The sequence below is a fragment of the Rousettus aegyptiacus genome, unplaced genomic scaffold, assembly GCF_014176215.1.
Source record: "Rousettus aegyptiacus isolate mRouAeg1 unplaced genomic scaffold, mRouAeg1.p scaffold_m13_p_1, whole genome shotgun sequence".
Taxonomy (NCBI): Eukaryota; Metazoa; Chordata; class Mammalia; order Chiroptera; family Pteropodidae; genus Rousettus; species Rousettus aegyptiacus.
The window spans coordinates 44,960,443-44,976,515 of NW_023416284.1; the positions used below are offsets into that span (position 1 = coordinate 44,960,443).

General features: G+C 39.0%; 1 protein-coding gene across 2 annotated transcripts in view; it reads left to right on the forward strand.

Annotated features, from left to right (window-relative positions):
- Positions 1–16,073, forward strand: part of PDE4B (phosphodiesterase 4B) — a 467,156-nt gene that overhangs the window by 340,896 nt on the left and 110,187 nt on the right. For both annotated transcript variants that reach the window (XM_036234930.1, XM_036234933.1), the window contains one exon: positions 12,915–13,109. In XM_036234930.1, the coding sequence (XP_036090823.1) occupies positions 12,915–13,109 (195 nt within the window). The remainder of the gene's footprint in view (positions 1–12,914; positions 13,110–16,073) is intronic.

The window sequence follows — 16,073 nt, forward strand, 5'->3', positions numbered from 1 at the left end:
TCAAAATAAAAGATGGATAAATTGTGGCAAATGCTTCTGAAACTTTGTGAAAGATGGTGACTGAGAACTGACCATTAGTTTGAGCAAGATGCTGGACACTGATAATGATGAGAGGGATTTTCTATGAAGTGCTTTTTACTTTTTGTCAGCTCTGTTTAAAAAATTGTCTTATGTGTCTATTTTATTTCCTTAAGTATAGTTCTTCATGGTTTGGTTTGGTTTCGTTTTGTTTTGTTTTGATGTTCTGGTAACTTCCTGAAGGCCCAGCTTAGAGCCTGCTCTGTCACTTCTTCTAACAATTTTTTTCTTTTTTTTTATTTTTAAAAAAAATTCAATTACAGTTGACATTGAATATTATGTTAGTTTCATGTGTACAGCATAGTGGTTAGATATTTATATAACTTACAAAGTGATCGTCTAAAGACCTTCTCAAAGAAGAAAATGCTAAAGAAGTCCATCGCCACCAAACCAGTATTACAAAAAATTTTAAAGGGACTTTTTGAAGAAGGGGAAGGAGAAGAAAAAAATCAAAACTATGAATAATAAAATGGCCATAACTACATACCTATCAATAATTACTTTATAAATGGATTAAATGCTTCAATCAAAAGACAGAAGATGCCTGAATGGATAAGAAAACAAGACCCATACATATGTATGGTGCCAACTCTTTATTTTTTTATTTTAATGGTTACTTTAAAGATTCTCATGTAAATTTTAGCTTATCACAGTCTACTTTCAAGCATTATTATAGCACCTCATATATAGTGTAAGAACCTTTCTAAAATATATTTCCATTTCTCTTTCGCCTTTGTGCTCTCGTTGTCATATGCTTTACCTCTGCATGTGTTATAAAACTTATAATACATTGTTATTACTTTTGTTTTTCATTCAGTTATATTTTAAAGAGCTTTTAATAAGAAAAAATCTTTATTCCTTTGTGTAGATCCAGATTTCCATCTGGTATCATTTTCCTTTTGCCTGAAGGATTTCTTTAACATTTCTTTATACTTAAAGTCCGCAGATGATGAATTATTTAAACTTTCCTATGTCCAAGTGAAGTCTTTTTGGTTGTTATTTTTTGTTTGTGGGTTGGTTTGTTTTAGATATAAATTTTTACAGTTAAGTTGTTTGCTGATGTGCAAAATGGAAAATAATGATGCAAGAAAAAGTAAGATTACTCTCGTGGTACAGTCTATGTCTAGGAGAGAAAAAACAGAATTCAGAACAGAAGATTTAGCTAAAGATACAATCGTGAAAACTTATACGGTAACAAGAGGAAAGACTGAGCAGATGTCTGCTGATGTGAGTGAGTTGATTGATTTGTTAATGGATTTAATCAAATGGATTTAAATCCAAGATCCCCTAGTCAATAGCTCAGTAGTCTTCAGCAAATTATTTAAACCTTTGATCCTCAGTTTTCAAATCCATAGGATCAAGTTAACACCTTCTCTAGAGTGACTATAGCAATGAAATGAGTTAATATATACCAAATACTTAACATGTGGCCTGGTACATTGTAAGTGTCCAGTACCCATGAGGAAAAAAAAAAAATGTGTAGCTTTTCTTAACTGTATTGCTAAAGTCAAGGAGAAATGATTCTGAGATCTCATTTTTCTACCTTCACTTTCTCTTCTTAACTGCCTTCTCTCACCCTTCTTTTCTTCCCGAAAGAACATTTTAAAACTCAAATGCCAAGCTGCCTGCAGGTGCAGTGTTCAAGACTGATAACATTTGGATGCCAGATGTTAACTGGCATAAACACAATTAAGCACTCTGTAGACCGGAGGCTAAGGCAATGATTTCCAATTTTATGATTATTATATGAGTTTATGGCAAACCATACTGATACTCCTTCCACCTCACCATCTTCACCAAAAAAAAAAAAAAAAAAAAAAGCTAAATAGCCTATTCATCCTTGAGAATAGAAATTAGTTTTTAAATATGAAGTTCTTAAAATATTAAGTAATGGCATTTCACAAACCTAAGACAGAGTGCATCTTCAATGAAGACCTCAACACCTACTTGAGGCTCTCTGAAAGGTCAATGACTTGTGGAATTTGACCTGAAAACCAGTCTCACTTTCTGAAATTAGTCTAGAGTAATAATTACAAAAAAAAAAAAAAAATGCTTCAAACTTATAATGAGTTTTCACATCAACTGATATTTTAGACCTGAGCTTCCTTAAGATTAGTGTGGGAGCCATCCCAGGAACAGGAAGTCAATAAATGAGCCCTTTTACTAATAAAAAATTATTTTTTGAAAATAACAATAATATGGGTCTGCTATGAATCACTAAGGTGATTGTTTAATACATTCACATACTCATGTATTTATTCATTAATCCATTGAACAGACCTTGGTTCAGAATTATGTCCCAACTATGTCCCAAGCACAGTGCCAAGCTCCAGTTAATACACTGGTAAATACAGCAGATGGAACTGAGAGTCTAATAAGAGGAGAGACAATTTCAAAAATATAAATATACAAATAGTGAGAAGTGGTAATAGGTTCTATGAAGACAAGGGGATCTACTTACATGATGGGTTGAGGAAAGAATTTTTTTAGTAGGTGGCTTAATCCAAGGCTTAACGAATGAGAATGCAGCCATACAAAGAGTAGAGGAGAAACAAGCACAGACCAGTTTTTATTCACTCATTCAACAAATATTTATTCAGCACTTTCTCTGAGCCAGGAACTGTTTGAAGTAAAGAAAATATACTAGTGAACAAAACACACATGTGCAAAATTGCTGAGGTGGGAAAGAATTTGGCATTTTTCTGGAATGGAAAGGAAGCCCCTGAGGCTGAATCATACTGAGCAGAGGAGAGTGTGGTATAACATTAGGTTGAAGGAATGGCAGCAAGTAGGTTATGTAGGGACTTTTAATTCATGGTAAAGAGTTAGGATTTTATCCTAAGTGCAATAGCATAATTTGATTTTTGTGTGAAAAGTGTGCTCTTGCTGTTATAGAGAGAAGGGTTTAGAGGTTGAGGAGAAAGTGGAAGTGGGAAGATTTATAAGGTGGGTCCTCTAATTCAAGTGAAGTTTTAATGCCTGGAACAGTGGTGGCAGCAGAGATAGAGAAAAGTGTGTCGTTTTGATGTAGGACTGACGAGACTTGTTAGCCAACTGAAAAATGAAAAAGGGAGGTGAGAAAGGAGGTAAAATCATGGATAATTGTGGTTTGTACAACTGAGTAGATGATGGCTCCCTTTACCACAATGAGGAAGACAGTGGGAGTAAGTGAATGGGGGTTGGAAGACAGGTACTAGGGAAAGTTTGGGCTAAAGATTAAAATCAGAGTGTTCTGGCTAAAATCTTAAACAAGTTAATCTAAAAGTGAAATTTCATGTCTCGTGGGATTAACATGTTCCCCATCACTAGAGTACACAGACAAGCTAAATGACCACTTATCTACCATATTTTAGCTATTGATTTCAAGCAGAATTCTAGAACTAATTTCCAGACAGTATGTGAGGACTTTTTTTTAACAAACAACAATTTCTTAAAGCCATCGCTGGTTGAGTAAGAACTGGTTTTCCCAAATCAATCTCATTTCTCTTAAAGAGAATTCCAATTATCTTTGAGCTACTTGAAGCTGGCACCATACTTATTAATAAATAGTTTATTTAATTGATAGATTAATAGATTTTCTTATTGACAGGGCTGCCAATCTTATCAGTGGCAGTATATCTTAAGAAAGAATTTGATTATCTTTTATGATAACTTTTTAGAAAAGGTGGAGAATGTAGGCTGGAAAATATTGAACTAGTAGAATAATTTGCACACCCAAATGCGGCTAGTGTAGCAGCAACACAAAGCAGTGAGTTCTCAATCTTGGTTCCCTCCATCCCTGCTTTAAAAAGTCCACATACAAAACACATTCCCACACAAAATTATTCTCATCTGGGCAACCCTTACCTTTCCTGAGAATCACCGTCTTACAAAAAGTTACCTTCACTTTTACTTTTAAGAGCTGTCATATCCTTTACAGGATTTTAGTGGATGGAAGTTTGAGAGTAATTTCAGCTATAATTAGAAAACATAAAGAAACATATTTACTTTATAATATTCTTATTTCTTGAAATAATTTTTTACCCAGAAATAGATGGACAGAATATTTTATAAACATGTTAGAAATAATGTCCTTATAATTATGAGATAGGACTATTTGCACTTGGTCCTGTCTTTCTTGTGCATTAAATCATGTAGCATAGGAACAACACAATGTGAAGTCATTAAAGGATCACGTTAAATTATACTCCTATGCATTGAAACAAATCTTTTCAAAAATGACACTCATCTCAAAAATCTCATTAGCAAAATTAGATATTGGTATTACTTTTTTTGTTTATGCATTCCTCTAGCAAAAAGGATCTCACACAGCAAATAAAGGACTTGCAACATAAAGTCCTTAGCAGAATTAAAGCTTTCTACCAAAGGAACATCAAGAGGAATTCTGATGGTGTTTCCATCTCTGACACTGTCAATGCAGGGATGAGGACAGCTACTACTAAGTAGGATCATTTGCCTTTTCCTTGGACTCTGTGTCCTGTAAAAGGTGTTCCAACCCTCTCTGCAGATGGTACGTGGTAGCAAGCCCCTGGTTCTTTTTTATAGAACTATTGTAGGGGTCAATTAGAGCAGAAAGCAGAAGATGACTTCATGTCTCCACACCACTCACATCCCTTCTGTTGGAGAAGTCAGTCTGTGCTGTATGCGATGGGTATTATAGTGAGATCATAAAAGTTCCTTGGTCTCATTTATTTCTTTATTTGTTTTTTCATAAGGTACCTAAACTCTGACACACATAGCCCTTAGCCATGGGGTAAAACATATGAACAAGATGTTCTTTATCTTTTAGGAACACAGCCATTTGGGAACAGAGTAGAACACATACAATTATGATGGACAAGTGCTGTGGTAGAGACACATAGATAAATAATTCATATGTAGCTATATAAGACAATGGAGCAACTAACAGCTTAGAGAGAAAGATAGGAATGAAGAAAATTAAATCACTCTCTTTCTGGTGTTCCGAGACCCAATTTCCAATGTGTGTGGTGAGGCAGGCAGGTGGTTACCTCAAAAAATGCACCAGAGGGATGTCCAAAAATTCAACTAAATTCTGACACTATCTACCCAGAGATAGCATCAGATTCTAGAGGTTACAGGTTCAGTCTTACAAGACTACCCCTCCCTTCAGATGCCAGTTGCAAGTCAAGGTTGTTACCTGTACTTCTGACTGACTGACTATAACTCCAAGGTTTCCATGACCCCAGCCCTCCTTGGGTTCAATTAATTTGCTAGAATGGCTCACAGAACATTTTACTGACTAAATCACCTATTTATTTTAAAAACATATAACTCACGAACAGCCAGATGGAAGAGATGTGTAGGACAAAGTATGGGGTAGGGGAGCAGAGCTCCCATGCCCTCTCTTGGTACACCACTCTTCTCGCATTTCCACATGTTCGCCAACCCAGAAGCTCTCTGAACGCTGTCCTCTTGGATTTTTATGAAGGCTTCATGGTATAGTTATGATTGATTAAATTGTTGGTCATTGGCCATCTGCGATTCATACAACCTGTAGCCTCTCCCCGTGCCCCTACCCCAGCCCCGCCCCCCCCCCCCCCCCCCGGAGGTCTAGGAGTGGAACTAAAAGTTCCAAACTTTTAATCATGTGGTTGCTTCTCCTGGCAACTAGCCCCATCATTAGGTGGGGTTTGAAAGTCATCTCATTAGCATAACAAGAGACACATTTATTAAGGGTTTTGGGAGCTCTGTGTAGGAAACAGGGATAAAGACCAAATATATCTTTCTTATTCTAAATCACAAACAATATCACACTAGTAAATGGCACCAAATTTCAACACAAGTTTCATTTGACCCAATTTTTTGGTTAAAAGGGTATAGAAATGGAGACTGGAAAGAATCCAAAGAAAAACTTTATTACTACCACTATTAGATCACAACTCAAATGACACCATCTGGGAAAGACTGGTAGTCTGCGCTGGTGTAGAGCCACAGACAACCTACGTGGCTTATAGAGTGGACCCTCTGACCACCCAAACTAAAGATACACTGTCTTCCATACCTATCTCTAACATGCCTTTGTGTTTCATTTTCTTCATAGCATTTATCGCTATCTGAAGTTATCTATTTATTTGTTTGTTTGTTTATTATTCATCCCTCCCCAGAGGGACTATGTCTGCCTTGTTGTATTCTCAGGCTTAGAACAGTGTCTTATTTCATAGTGGGTGCTTAATAAATATTTGTCAAATGAATGAATTATCATTAACAATATAAAACCACATTAAACCACACTTGAGGACCATTTTTTCTTTCATATCTAAAATCTCTGTAAGATATCTAATCTCAGAGGTACCTCATAGATCTACTCATTCATTTTTTCATTGATTGCAGTAGGGAAAGACTAAAGGGGTAGGGGGCAGGAGAGTCTCCTTCATTTCAGTTATTTCACTACAGAGCAGGAACTAGAAGCCAGATCTCCAGAATTCCAGAACTTTTCAGCATCACTCTGTTACCTCTGGTTAAACCTCTCTGTGGAGAAAGCAGTTTGGGATTATTGCCATGAATGTAATTTTCAAAGTCCCTAGAAGAAAGGAAAGCTGTGAGAAGCCGCTTCTAGAATACAGATGAGCTGAACATAACAGTCTCTTTCCTACTCTATGGGAGGGAAGTCATAGAATTTGGATCTGGTTCCAAGGGCAAAACTGTGCTATTCTGCTATATCTGCAGCCAGAGGAGGTCTGCCTGCCTTCAGTTAGGGCATGGGCTCTCCATCAGGCTGGCTGTGATTTTGTACAGTTAAACCCTTCATTAGAAATTAGGACTGGTTGCGGCCTACCGACATTAGTTATATAAAGGTGGGTCACTGGCAAGTGGATAAAAATGCATGTTCCCCTGAAGCTTTCCCATCTACAGGGACCAGATAGCACATTGAGGTGATGGCCAATATAAGTACTCAAATAAACGATTATTTATTTTTATCAAAACGATAAGCAAGTGTTTGAAGATGTTAGTTTCTGAGTACAACAGAGAATATTTTCCAACAGAACTTTAAAAAAAACTTTTTTTTTCATGAATACACCTAACACACGCACACTCTACACACATACATACACCTTATTGCAGACGCAAAAGTTCCCAAAAGCTGAAACTCTTGGGATGGAATTCCCTGGATACTGTGGGGAAGGTGGATAAGGATGAAGAAAGAGGAATTTACTAACTCCATCTAGGAGCACCTCAGAAGTCTTCACCTGACAGAGGTTCGAATCCAAAAAGAAGTGGCTTTTTGTCATGTGAAAGGTATAAATTGTGAGATCCTCCCATCCATTCAATAAATATTTGTCGTATGCCTTCTGGCATGAGACTTAGTTCTAGGCCCTTGAAATAGAAAAATGAGCAAGGCCTAGTTCCTGCTCCAAAGGCCACACACAGTCTAGTGGTGTAAAAGAGATAAGTAAACAGAGGAATACAGTTCAGGATGGTAGCTTCTGCGAATCATAGGAGGTCTGTAGAGACATGGAAGAGAAGTCCCTGGGCACAGGCTGCAAAATGCAATTAAAAGAGGTCACACTTTGGGATTTTTCAAATGAGGTTTCACATTTTGAAGCCTCCATTTTTTTCCTCTTTGAGATGAGACAAATAGAATTTGACTGTCAGAATTGTGGGAATTTAATCATGTAGAAGATACTTGATGAGCAATTTTAAGAGAGAAAAAAAAAAAAAAGCAAAATTGAGACAGCAGAGCACTGTTTCCAAATGGTGATGAGCCACTCTACTGACCTTTGAGTTTAGACCTCTCTGTACAGCTCGTGAACTTTTCAGTGGGACCATTTGTTAGAGTAAGCCGAAGAAACTTACCTAAGGAAGGACTGAGTCAAAAAGGAGAAATCCTCTCTGGTTTGGAAGTGAATTATTCTTTGCGTGTTGCTTCATGAGTCTTTGTTACGGAAATCGGGGTGTGTGCAGGTAATTGGGGATCAGAAAACTACCACCCAGGGGACAATTATAGGCAATTCTGAAACCACCTGGCTTAGTTTGAATTCTTGGAAGTAGAACTTCTCTTCGTTTAATAAAAGGTTTCATGTACGCCTTGCGGTTCTATTCTTTATCACTGCTTTTTCCTCCCAGGCTTATGAATAAGGCTTCAGTCATATTTCTCCCTCCAAGACTGGCAAGCAGCCTCTGCTGCTCTGATTGGAGGATGGGAGGTGCAGCCTGGGGAAGTTGTAGCTTTCTCCTGCCATCTGCTGGCTTCTTCCCTGCACCAGTTCAGGGCTGGCTTTGCATAGATTCTTAGGGGATGGAAACCACCAGGAGAGAAAGTGTGGGGCAGAAAGAGTTCCTGCTTTTAGTAAAAAGAAAGAGATGAAAACATAGCAAACAGAAGTTGGTATAGGAGAGCTTTCCCATCATGGGGGTTTGTAAAGTAAAGATATCACTATCTCAAACATCAAAGCCAGTGATTTTCTATGCAAGATTGTTTTGTTTGGGGAGAATACAGCAGCATATTTTGTTTTATTTTACTTTACTTTTTACTTTACTTCATTTTATTTTATTGTTTTGTTTTATTTTGTTTATTTTTAGATCATTGCCTCACAAAGCTTATCGAATAAATTAATGCCACATCTCTATAGACTCATTTGAAGGAAAAAGCAGAAACTCATGCCAGTGAGAATTGAGATAAGGGTAAGGAGGCAAGAAGAGAAAAGTGATAGAAAAAAATATCTCAAAGTGAATCGAAGTATTCTTAATTGGTTTTCCAACATTTTTTCAAGACTATTTATAAAGCTCTGATCCAGATTCTTGGGATAAAAAAGCGAGTAACATTGGGTCCCTTCTCCTTTTGAGAAAAAATTTCGTTGGGGAGCAGTAAATAAATGGAGAATTAAATAGAGAGGTAAAAGTATTACGATAAAGTACAATAGTAAAGGAGTGTAGGGGAGCAAGGAGGAAGAGTGTGTATCTAAGTAGCACTGGGCTGCAGTGTCAGAGACTTACTAGAGGAGGTGATGTGAGTTGAATGTTGAAAATAATGACTTATTGGAGGCAGTGGTGAGAAGGGCATTCCATTCCCGTTACAGGGAACACCACTTCTCACACACAGCGTCACCCACCACCACCACTGCCTCCAAGGAGCTGAGAACTCTAGATGCAAAGCAGGAGAAAGTTTTTAAAATATAGGGTTTTAGACAATAAGCAATTGATCAGTCCAGGGTGGACAATCAGCTGAGGCAGGGAGAAGCGGGCACAGGCAGGTGTGGGGGCAGCACACGGAATCCTGAGCATCCGAGAGCAGAACTGGGCCAAGAGCTGGGGGCAGAGCAGCAGTCTCTGATCCCAGAAAAAAAAAAGGCCACTTTCAGTGCTATTTCAGTCCATGTGCTGGATATGGACAACCCCTCTTCCAGGAAGGTACAGTCGAATATTCAGAAACTTGTGAGTGACATTCTTTTGAAACTTCTGAGTGATATCATCTAAATATTAAGGTAGCTATAAACTCAAGGATATCAGTTGCATCATTATTTAAAATCATAAATGTGATGGGAAACGGTAGAGAAAATGTTTTAGAAAGTATGGTACAGCTTCTAGATGAACAAGTAGCCCATGGAAAATGATAATTCTGGAAACTGCAGTACATGAAAAATACTTGTGAAAAAAAAAAATACTAAACTTCCAAAAAGGTGGTATCTTTCTCTGCTGTCTGTTTTACTTAACATCCTTATATTACTTTTATAATAATTTTTAATATAAAGAAGCCTAAAGTCAAAATGTGTGTCCTGACTAACGCAGAGGCAAAAATTACCCTGAATAAATAATGACCCCATATATGTGTTTGTTTCTGATATTTCAGATTCCACTTTATTCCTAATTGTACTTCAGTTTGTGTGGCATATTCATTTTGCTAAGTCTGTCCTCAATCTTCCCCTTGCCCACACCCCTCCTCCTGCCCTGGATCTGTGGGACGTATTGTGATGTCTGCCCGCTAATTTTGCTGTGACTGGGGCTGGTGTCTGGTTGGTGATTCATGTTTGTTCCTAAGTTGTACATCTGTGTTGGTTGCTTTGAAACAGTGCCCCAGGGAATATGAAAGGCCATTTGTCTTACTGAGACTGCTTCTTTGCACCAGAGAATTCTTCCCTGTCTTCTTTCTGAATTCCAGCAAGCTCTTCTCTAAGCTTAGGCAGGGTAAAGAAGAAAGGACAAAAATTTTTAAAAAGAGAGCAGCATGGAGAGAGTTTCAGTGTCTAGCTCTAGTCCCTGCTTACCTGCCAGGACAAAACTTTCCTGATGCCAACACTGGGGACAGAATGCCTCGTGACATCCACATTAAGGGTAATGCTTTATCGACTAACTTTCTGCCCACTAAGAATGCTTCTGGCAGAAAAGATGGCAGAGTGAGCCCTGGTGGAAACCCTCAATGGAAAAAGTTCTGAGAGTTTGGTAGGCATACCCACCCACCTGGCACCCCTTCCAAGATTTTAGCACAGATACACATGGCAGCGATATTCATAATATTAAATATTAAATATTTAATACTTAGCCAGTGTACCTCATGGGCACTGACCAATTAAATGAGCACAGTCTTTACTGCTGAAGCTAGAGGACCCCTGCTACTCCAGACACCAATCCTTTAGTTGCTGCATCACCTGGATGTCCATCAGATTCTGGAGGGCCTGGGCCAGTGGCTGGCTGCCAACTACTACAAAAATATTACAATGTTTTAATATCCATAAAGGCTATACAGTTACAGACCAAATGAATAATAACATGAATATACATGAAGTTTCAAAGCCCATGCCCACTCTTAAGCTTTATGTAGTCCCATCTTCCTTCCCCTTTTAAGAACCTGCTCTCTTTGTCCTCAAGAAGAGTTCAGAGGCAGCATCAGAACCTACTGGTTCTACAGGATCCAAGTGGCACAAAGGAGCCCTTATCCACAAAGGAGCTCTTTATTTTGCTCAACAACTAGTATAGATCTCACCCAAGGAACCTGTGCAAGTTAGCTTTCATTATATTTTCGCTTGCTACAATGTATGTGGCTTACAACATAGCCTGACCTCCAGGCAGGCCTAGGAACAGGCTGGTATGTGTGAGTGATTGCCCACCTGCCTGCTTGCTTTGCAATCTTTGAAAGGCAGCCAGATCCCAGCCCCTTAGCCTGCTGTGAAAATCTATCTATAGTGCCTTGAAAGCCCAAATACGTATTGGGCTGTTATGGTTCTTCCTTGTCCTTTTTACCAGAGATCTCACTCACTGCTCCTTATCAGACACCTGGAGTTTGTGGGTTGGCTACGGCAGCTTCTCAGAATAGTCTCTGGGGAAGCATGATAGCCCTGCACTCTGCCATTTTTTCTTTCAATAAAAAGGTTTTTGTTTCAACAAAACCTACAGCTTTGGGGTAATTTCCTGCCTCCCCCGTGTTCATTCAAGGTAACAGCCGAGGTTGCTCATAGTCTGACTGACTCTTGGTAAAAACACAGATTTTGTTTGAATCCAGAGACTGAAGGGAAATTGCACTTCATTACCCAGTGAGCCTTTCGGGAATAGTAATTAGAGAAGCCTGAGGTTGTAAAGAATTGAGTTGGAAGAGTTGAGTGTTCTGATTCTCCCTCTACAAGTGACAAGGCTCTGACTTGGGGTAAGGTATTTAAAATCTCTCTAAGCCTCATTTTCCTCAAGTGAAGAGTGAGAACTACATTCAGAGAGTTGTTACAAGGGGTAAATGGAATAATCAATCAGAAAGCAATTTGTAAACTAAAGAAATACAAGCAAAAATCTACCCCAAGAGAGCAGGCTGTAAGAACTAGTGAAAGCAAAGAATCATGTGTGTAGAAATAAGTTATGGCAGCTGGATGAGTATGAAGGAAGTCCTCCATTGTGGTCTGACCTGGAAAAGAGAGCATCCCCAGCTCCATACCTTCTCTGATACCTCTCTACAGAGGATTAGCTGGGGACTACTGAGTGGTCTAGAGAAATGCTAGGCGGGAAGGTTATTGTCAATTTGAGGCTAAGGGATGTCGCACATGCAGGGAAAATGAATAGGGGATGATGGAGAGCATGGGAAGGACACAGTGCCTAAGATAGCACCAGGATGGGGAAGCAGGAGATGAAGTCTCTCCTACTCACGCCTGAGTGTCATTGATCAGAGCTTGTGCACATAATTCTGGGCTTGAGGTACCTTCTCTGAGTGAGGGAGGCTGATCAGAAATCTTAATGGCACTCTTCTGCTTGAGCCAGTGTCTTTCTCCTCTTCCAGAGCTAAAACTCTGCAGCCCTAGAGTGTAATTTGGCTCTATCAGATTAATTTGGTCATTATCTGTGGTGAAACTTGCATAAGAATATTAAGTCTCAGATTGGGCCTTCCATCTATTCAGCCAGTGGATGTTTTCAGGATAGCATTTTGTTCCTAAACATTCAGAAATATGCGTTGTGTATCTTTAATGAGACTGTGGTATTTATTTATGGCAGGAAGTCTCCCAGCTATGAAGACTCATTCAAGTGATAGTTCAGTGTCTGACAGCTAGGGCTCTGTTCATGCTGTGTCTAGTGTTGCTTATTATCACCAAATTATTTTATGTTTGGCTCTTATTCTGAATTTGTCAAAGTTGTTCACTGAAAGGCCATGGGACTTGGCTCCAGGGTTCAAATCCTGGCTCTACTCTTTGTTAATGACTGAACTTCTGTGTGGCTGTTTCCTTTTATACAGAATGAGAATAATAATGACTACAACTCAGAGCTGTTTGGAGGATTAAAATTTTCCATAAAGTGTGAAGTTTTATGTAAAATGCCTGGCACACACATTGGTTCGCATTGTATGTATGTCAAACACCCTCCTCCATGGTTCCCATGTGACCTGAGTTTTCTGCTTTCTCTTTAAGCTTTGATGTGGAAAATGGCCCTTCCCCAGGTCGAAGCCCTCTGGACCCCCAGGCCAGTTCTTCCTCTGGGTTGGTGCTTCATGCCACCTTTCCCGGGCACAGCCAGCGCAGAGAGTCCTTTCTCTACAGATCAGACAGCGACTATGACTTGTCACCAAAGGCGATGTCGAGAAACTCTTCACTTCCAAGCGAGCAGTGAGTATAAGCCCTGTCTGGCTTCCAGTCTCACACTTACCTCATCTTTAACCCCATCACGGCAGCAGCAACAACAACCGTTCCCCTTTAGCCTGTGGGAAGGAAGAGGGAGAAAATGAACATGAGCAGGAGTGATGGCGATGACCATCTTATGGGCATTAATCCTCTATAGCTAGGGTCTCCAAGGATATGAAAAACCTCAGGGGCGAGGTTCAGTTTACATCTGTTTTTGATACTTTTTTAAAAAAATTTCACTCGGCTTCATTTCCTGAACTGCTGAATCGCTTATGGCATGAGAATGTTAACACTTTTTGCAAATAACACTTGAATTTTTCGCAGCATGTGCAGTTTGCTTGAGGCTACAGTAGAGAAGAAAAATGGTGGTTGGTGACATGCATCCTCTCTCAGTGGCCTTTGCTTGGTGACATTTAGTAGTCTGTCATCCAGCCGCACGTCTGTGTCCTTTCTCTGCAACCTTAACACAATGCCCACTTGTTGCCTGGCTCCTTGGTGAGACATAACACACTCCATGCCTTATTTAGCACAGCTGATGTTTCTGTTTTGCTGCTATTAATTGTAGATCTCTACTTTTTATTTAAAGAACAACGACGGGGTTGTGTTACTTGTTTATTAAATTTTTGAAACCAAATAAAATTGGATGCTGAAATGCACGCCTTAAAAGGTTTCTGGGCACACGTACAATTGTTTTTAACATCATATGTTATAAAAATATCAGTTGCTCCCTTAAGGTTTCAGCCTGGAAAATTCCATTGGGCTTGCTTCTGCTGTTGGAAAGGAAGCTAGAAAGGGTCACTCTCTTGGAAAGGGGTAGGGGGTGTTTTAAAGCTACTAGTAAGAAAATATTTCCCAGGGCATTTCTGCCAGCTAATTTTAATAGACATACCCCTGCCACAAAGTATCTCAATCGTAGGGAGGGCCAACCTTCATTTATTCACTCATAAATGAATATTTACTGAATCTCTCCTATGTGACAGGCAGTGTATTGCTCTCTGGGCATAACGGATTAACAAAACATTGGGAAAATCACAGATAAGTTCAAAACAGATATTCTCAAAAAGGTTGCGTGCTCTCAGGGAGGTTGCAGTTAAATACGAAAGATAAAGAGGAACTCATAACTCTACTAACTCTACTACTAGTGGAAGGAAACCTTAATGAGTGCTTACCCAGGGGCCAGCTGCATTTACATATGTTATCTCTAATCTTCACAACAATCTTGCCAGGTGCAATTATTATCTCCACTGTATAGATGGTGAAACTGAGACTCAGAGACAGAGGAACCTACCCCTATCTCATAACTATATGCCATGCTGTATCCCATGATTTAGCTAAGCCTCACCATATTTAAAACTTTGGGACTCTATCCACCTATGTCCTTCAAACTGCAAAGCAGAATCTACTACCAGGTAGAGAACAGATGAAAGCACGGTTGGGGTACCTGAGGCTGGAGGAGAGGTAACCACTTTACTGTTGATCATGTAGAACCAAGAGAGTTTTTGACCAAGTTTTGTTTGGCGGCTTCGACAGTGAATATAACTGGAATCCTCTCTTCCTTTAAGATAAACACCTTTGTAGACTTCATGTGGGGAAACCACAGGAAATGTGGTATGCCTAAAGTAATCGGAGCTTCATTCACAAGTGTCTCATCGATAAAAGACTAGCCTTGGAAGGCAGCTAACAGTGCCAACCAGCATGATAGGCCTCAGAGTCATTCCAGAAGCTTCCCAGAAAGTTCTAACCAAATCTCAAATTAAACTCTTGTGATTCTTTACTTAGAATCAGAAAGTTATAGAAATTCTGAACTTGAAGAGGCTTTAATGATCACAGTCCAACTCAGTGTACAGCTGTAGAAACAGAAATCTAGTTCTAAACAACTCTGCATCTGGGCTCCCTAATACTAATAGTTTACCAACTCTTTATAAATTTACCAACCAGCAAAATTTTTCCCTAACTTTAGAACCAAGATAGTGTGGCTAACTTTAAATTCAGGCAAGTAAAGATTGTCTCTCTAGTATTATTCTCACTTTTTTAAAATAAAAAGTGTATGAAGGCGCAGTTTCATAATAAACAACAGCTCTTCCCAAGAAAACACAGCTGGCAACGTAATAGCATCCTATCACAGATATTAATAACAAAATACTTCAAAATTTTTAAGTGAATAAAAATAGCACAGAATTGGGTTTTGCAAATATTTCAACATTATAGTAAAACTTTTATATATTTGTCAGTTTAGGAATTTATATTTCTCAACACAACAAGAAGTGGAGCTTGAATAATATCCAAATTCTTCCGATATTTCATTTTATCAGGACCATATTCCACGTTGGAACATCCAGTATCACACAGGTATCTTGAGTTAAACTGAAGTAATGCTCTCAAAGCTGTTTCACTCAGTTATTACTCTTCAGGGTGAATTGAAATAAGTAGGGGACTAGCAGCCCCCACACCTGCTTCTCCTGCTTTCTACCCATGAAGCCAAGAAAAAGAAGGAGGATCATAGGTGCAATGGCCTTTACACAAAAGCCATTGCGTCAGGTCTGCAGAGCCCCTCATAACCAGCACAGAGCAGTCATGAATTTATATGAGAGACAGAAAACTTTGCATAATTTCTTTGCATTAAACCCTAGTAGTAGACATAACACTAGCCTTTTAAAATTTCTCATCTGAACTCTTTCAGAAGACTAAGAGGAAATATAGGCAGGGAGAGTGAGTGAAAAGATATTAAGAGTAAAAATGTAAATGGAAAATTAGAAGTGGCTTTAACTTTCAGCAACAAAAGAGAGGTTGAAATAAGGCTTTCTAGTAAAGAAGATAAAGGAAATTTCAGATGCGTTCCTAGATGTGGCCATAATCTGCCGGTTGCTGTTCAGTTCCTGTATTGTAGTCATCTCTAGCATAACGCCTTCGTATCCAGGGCAAAGATTTCCCAATGGGAACAGAAAGTAC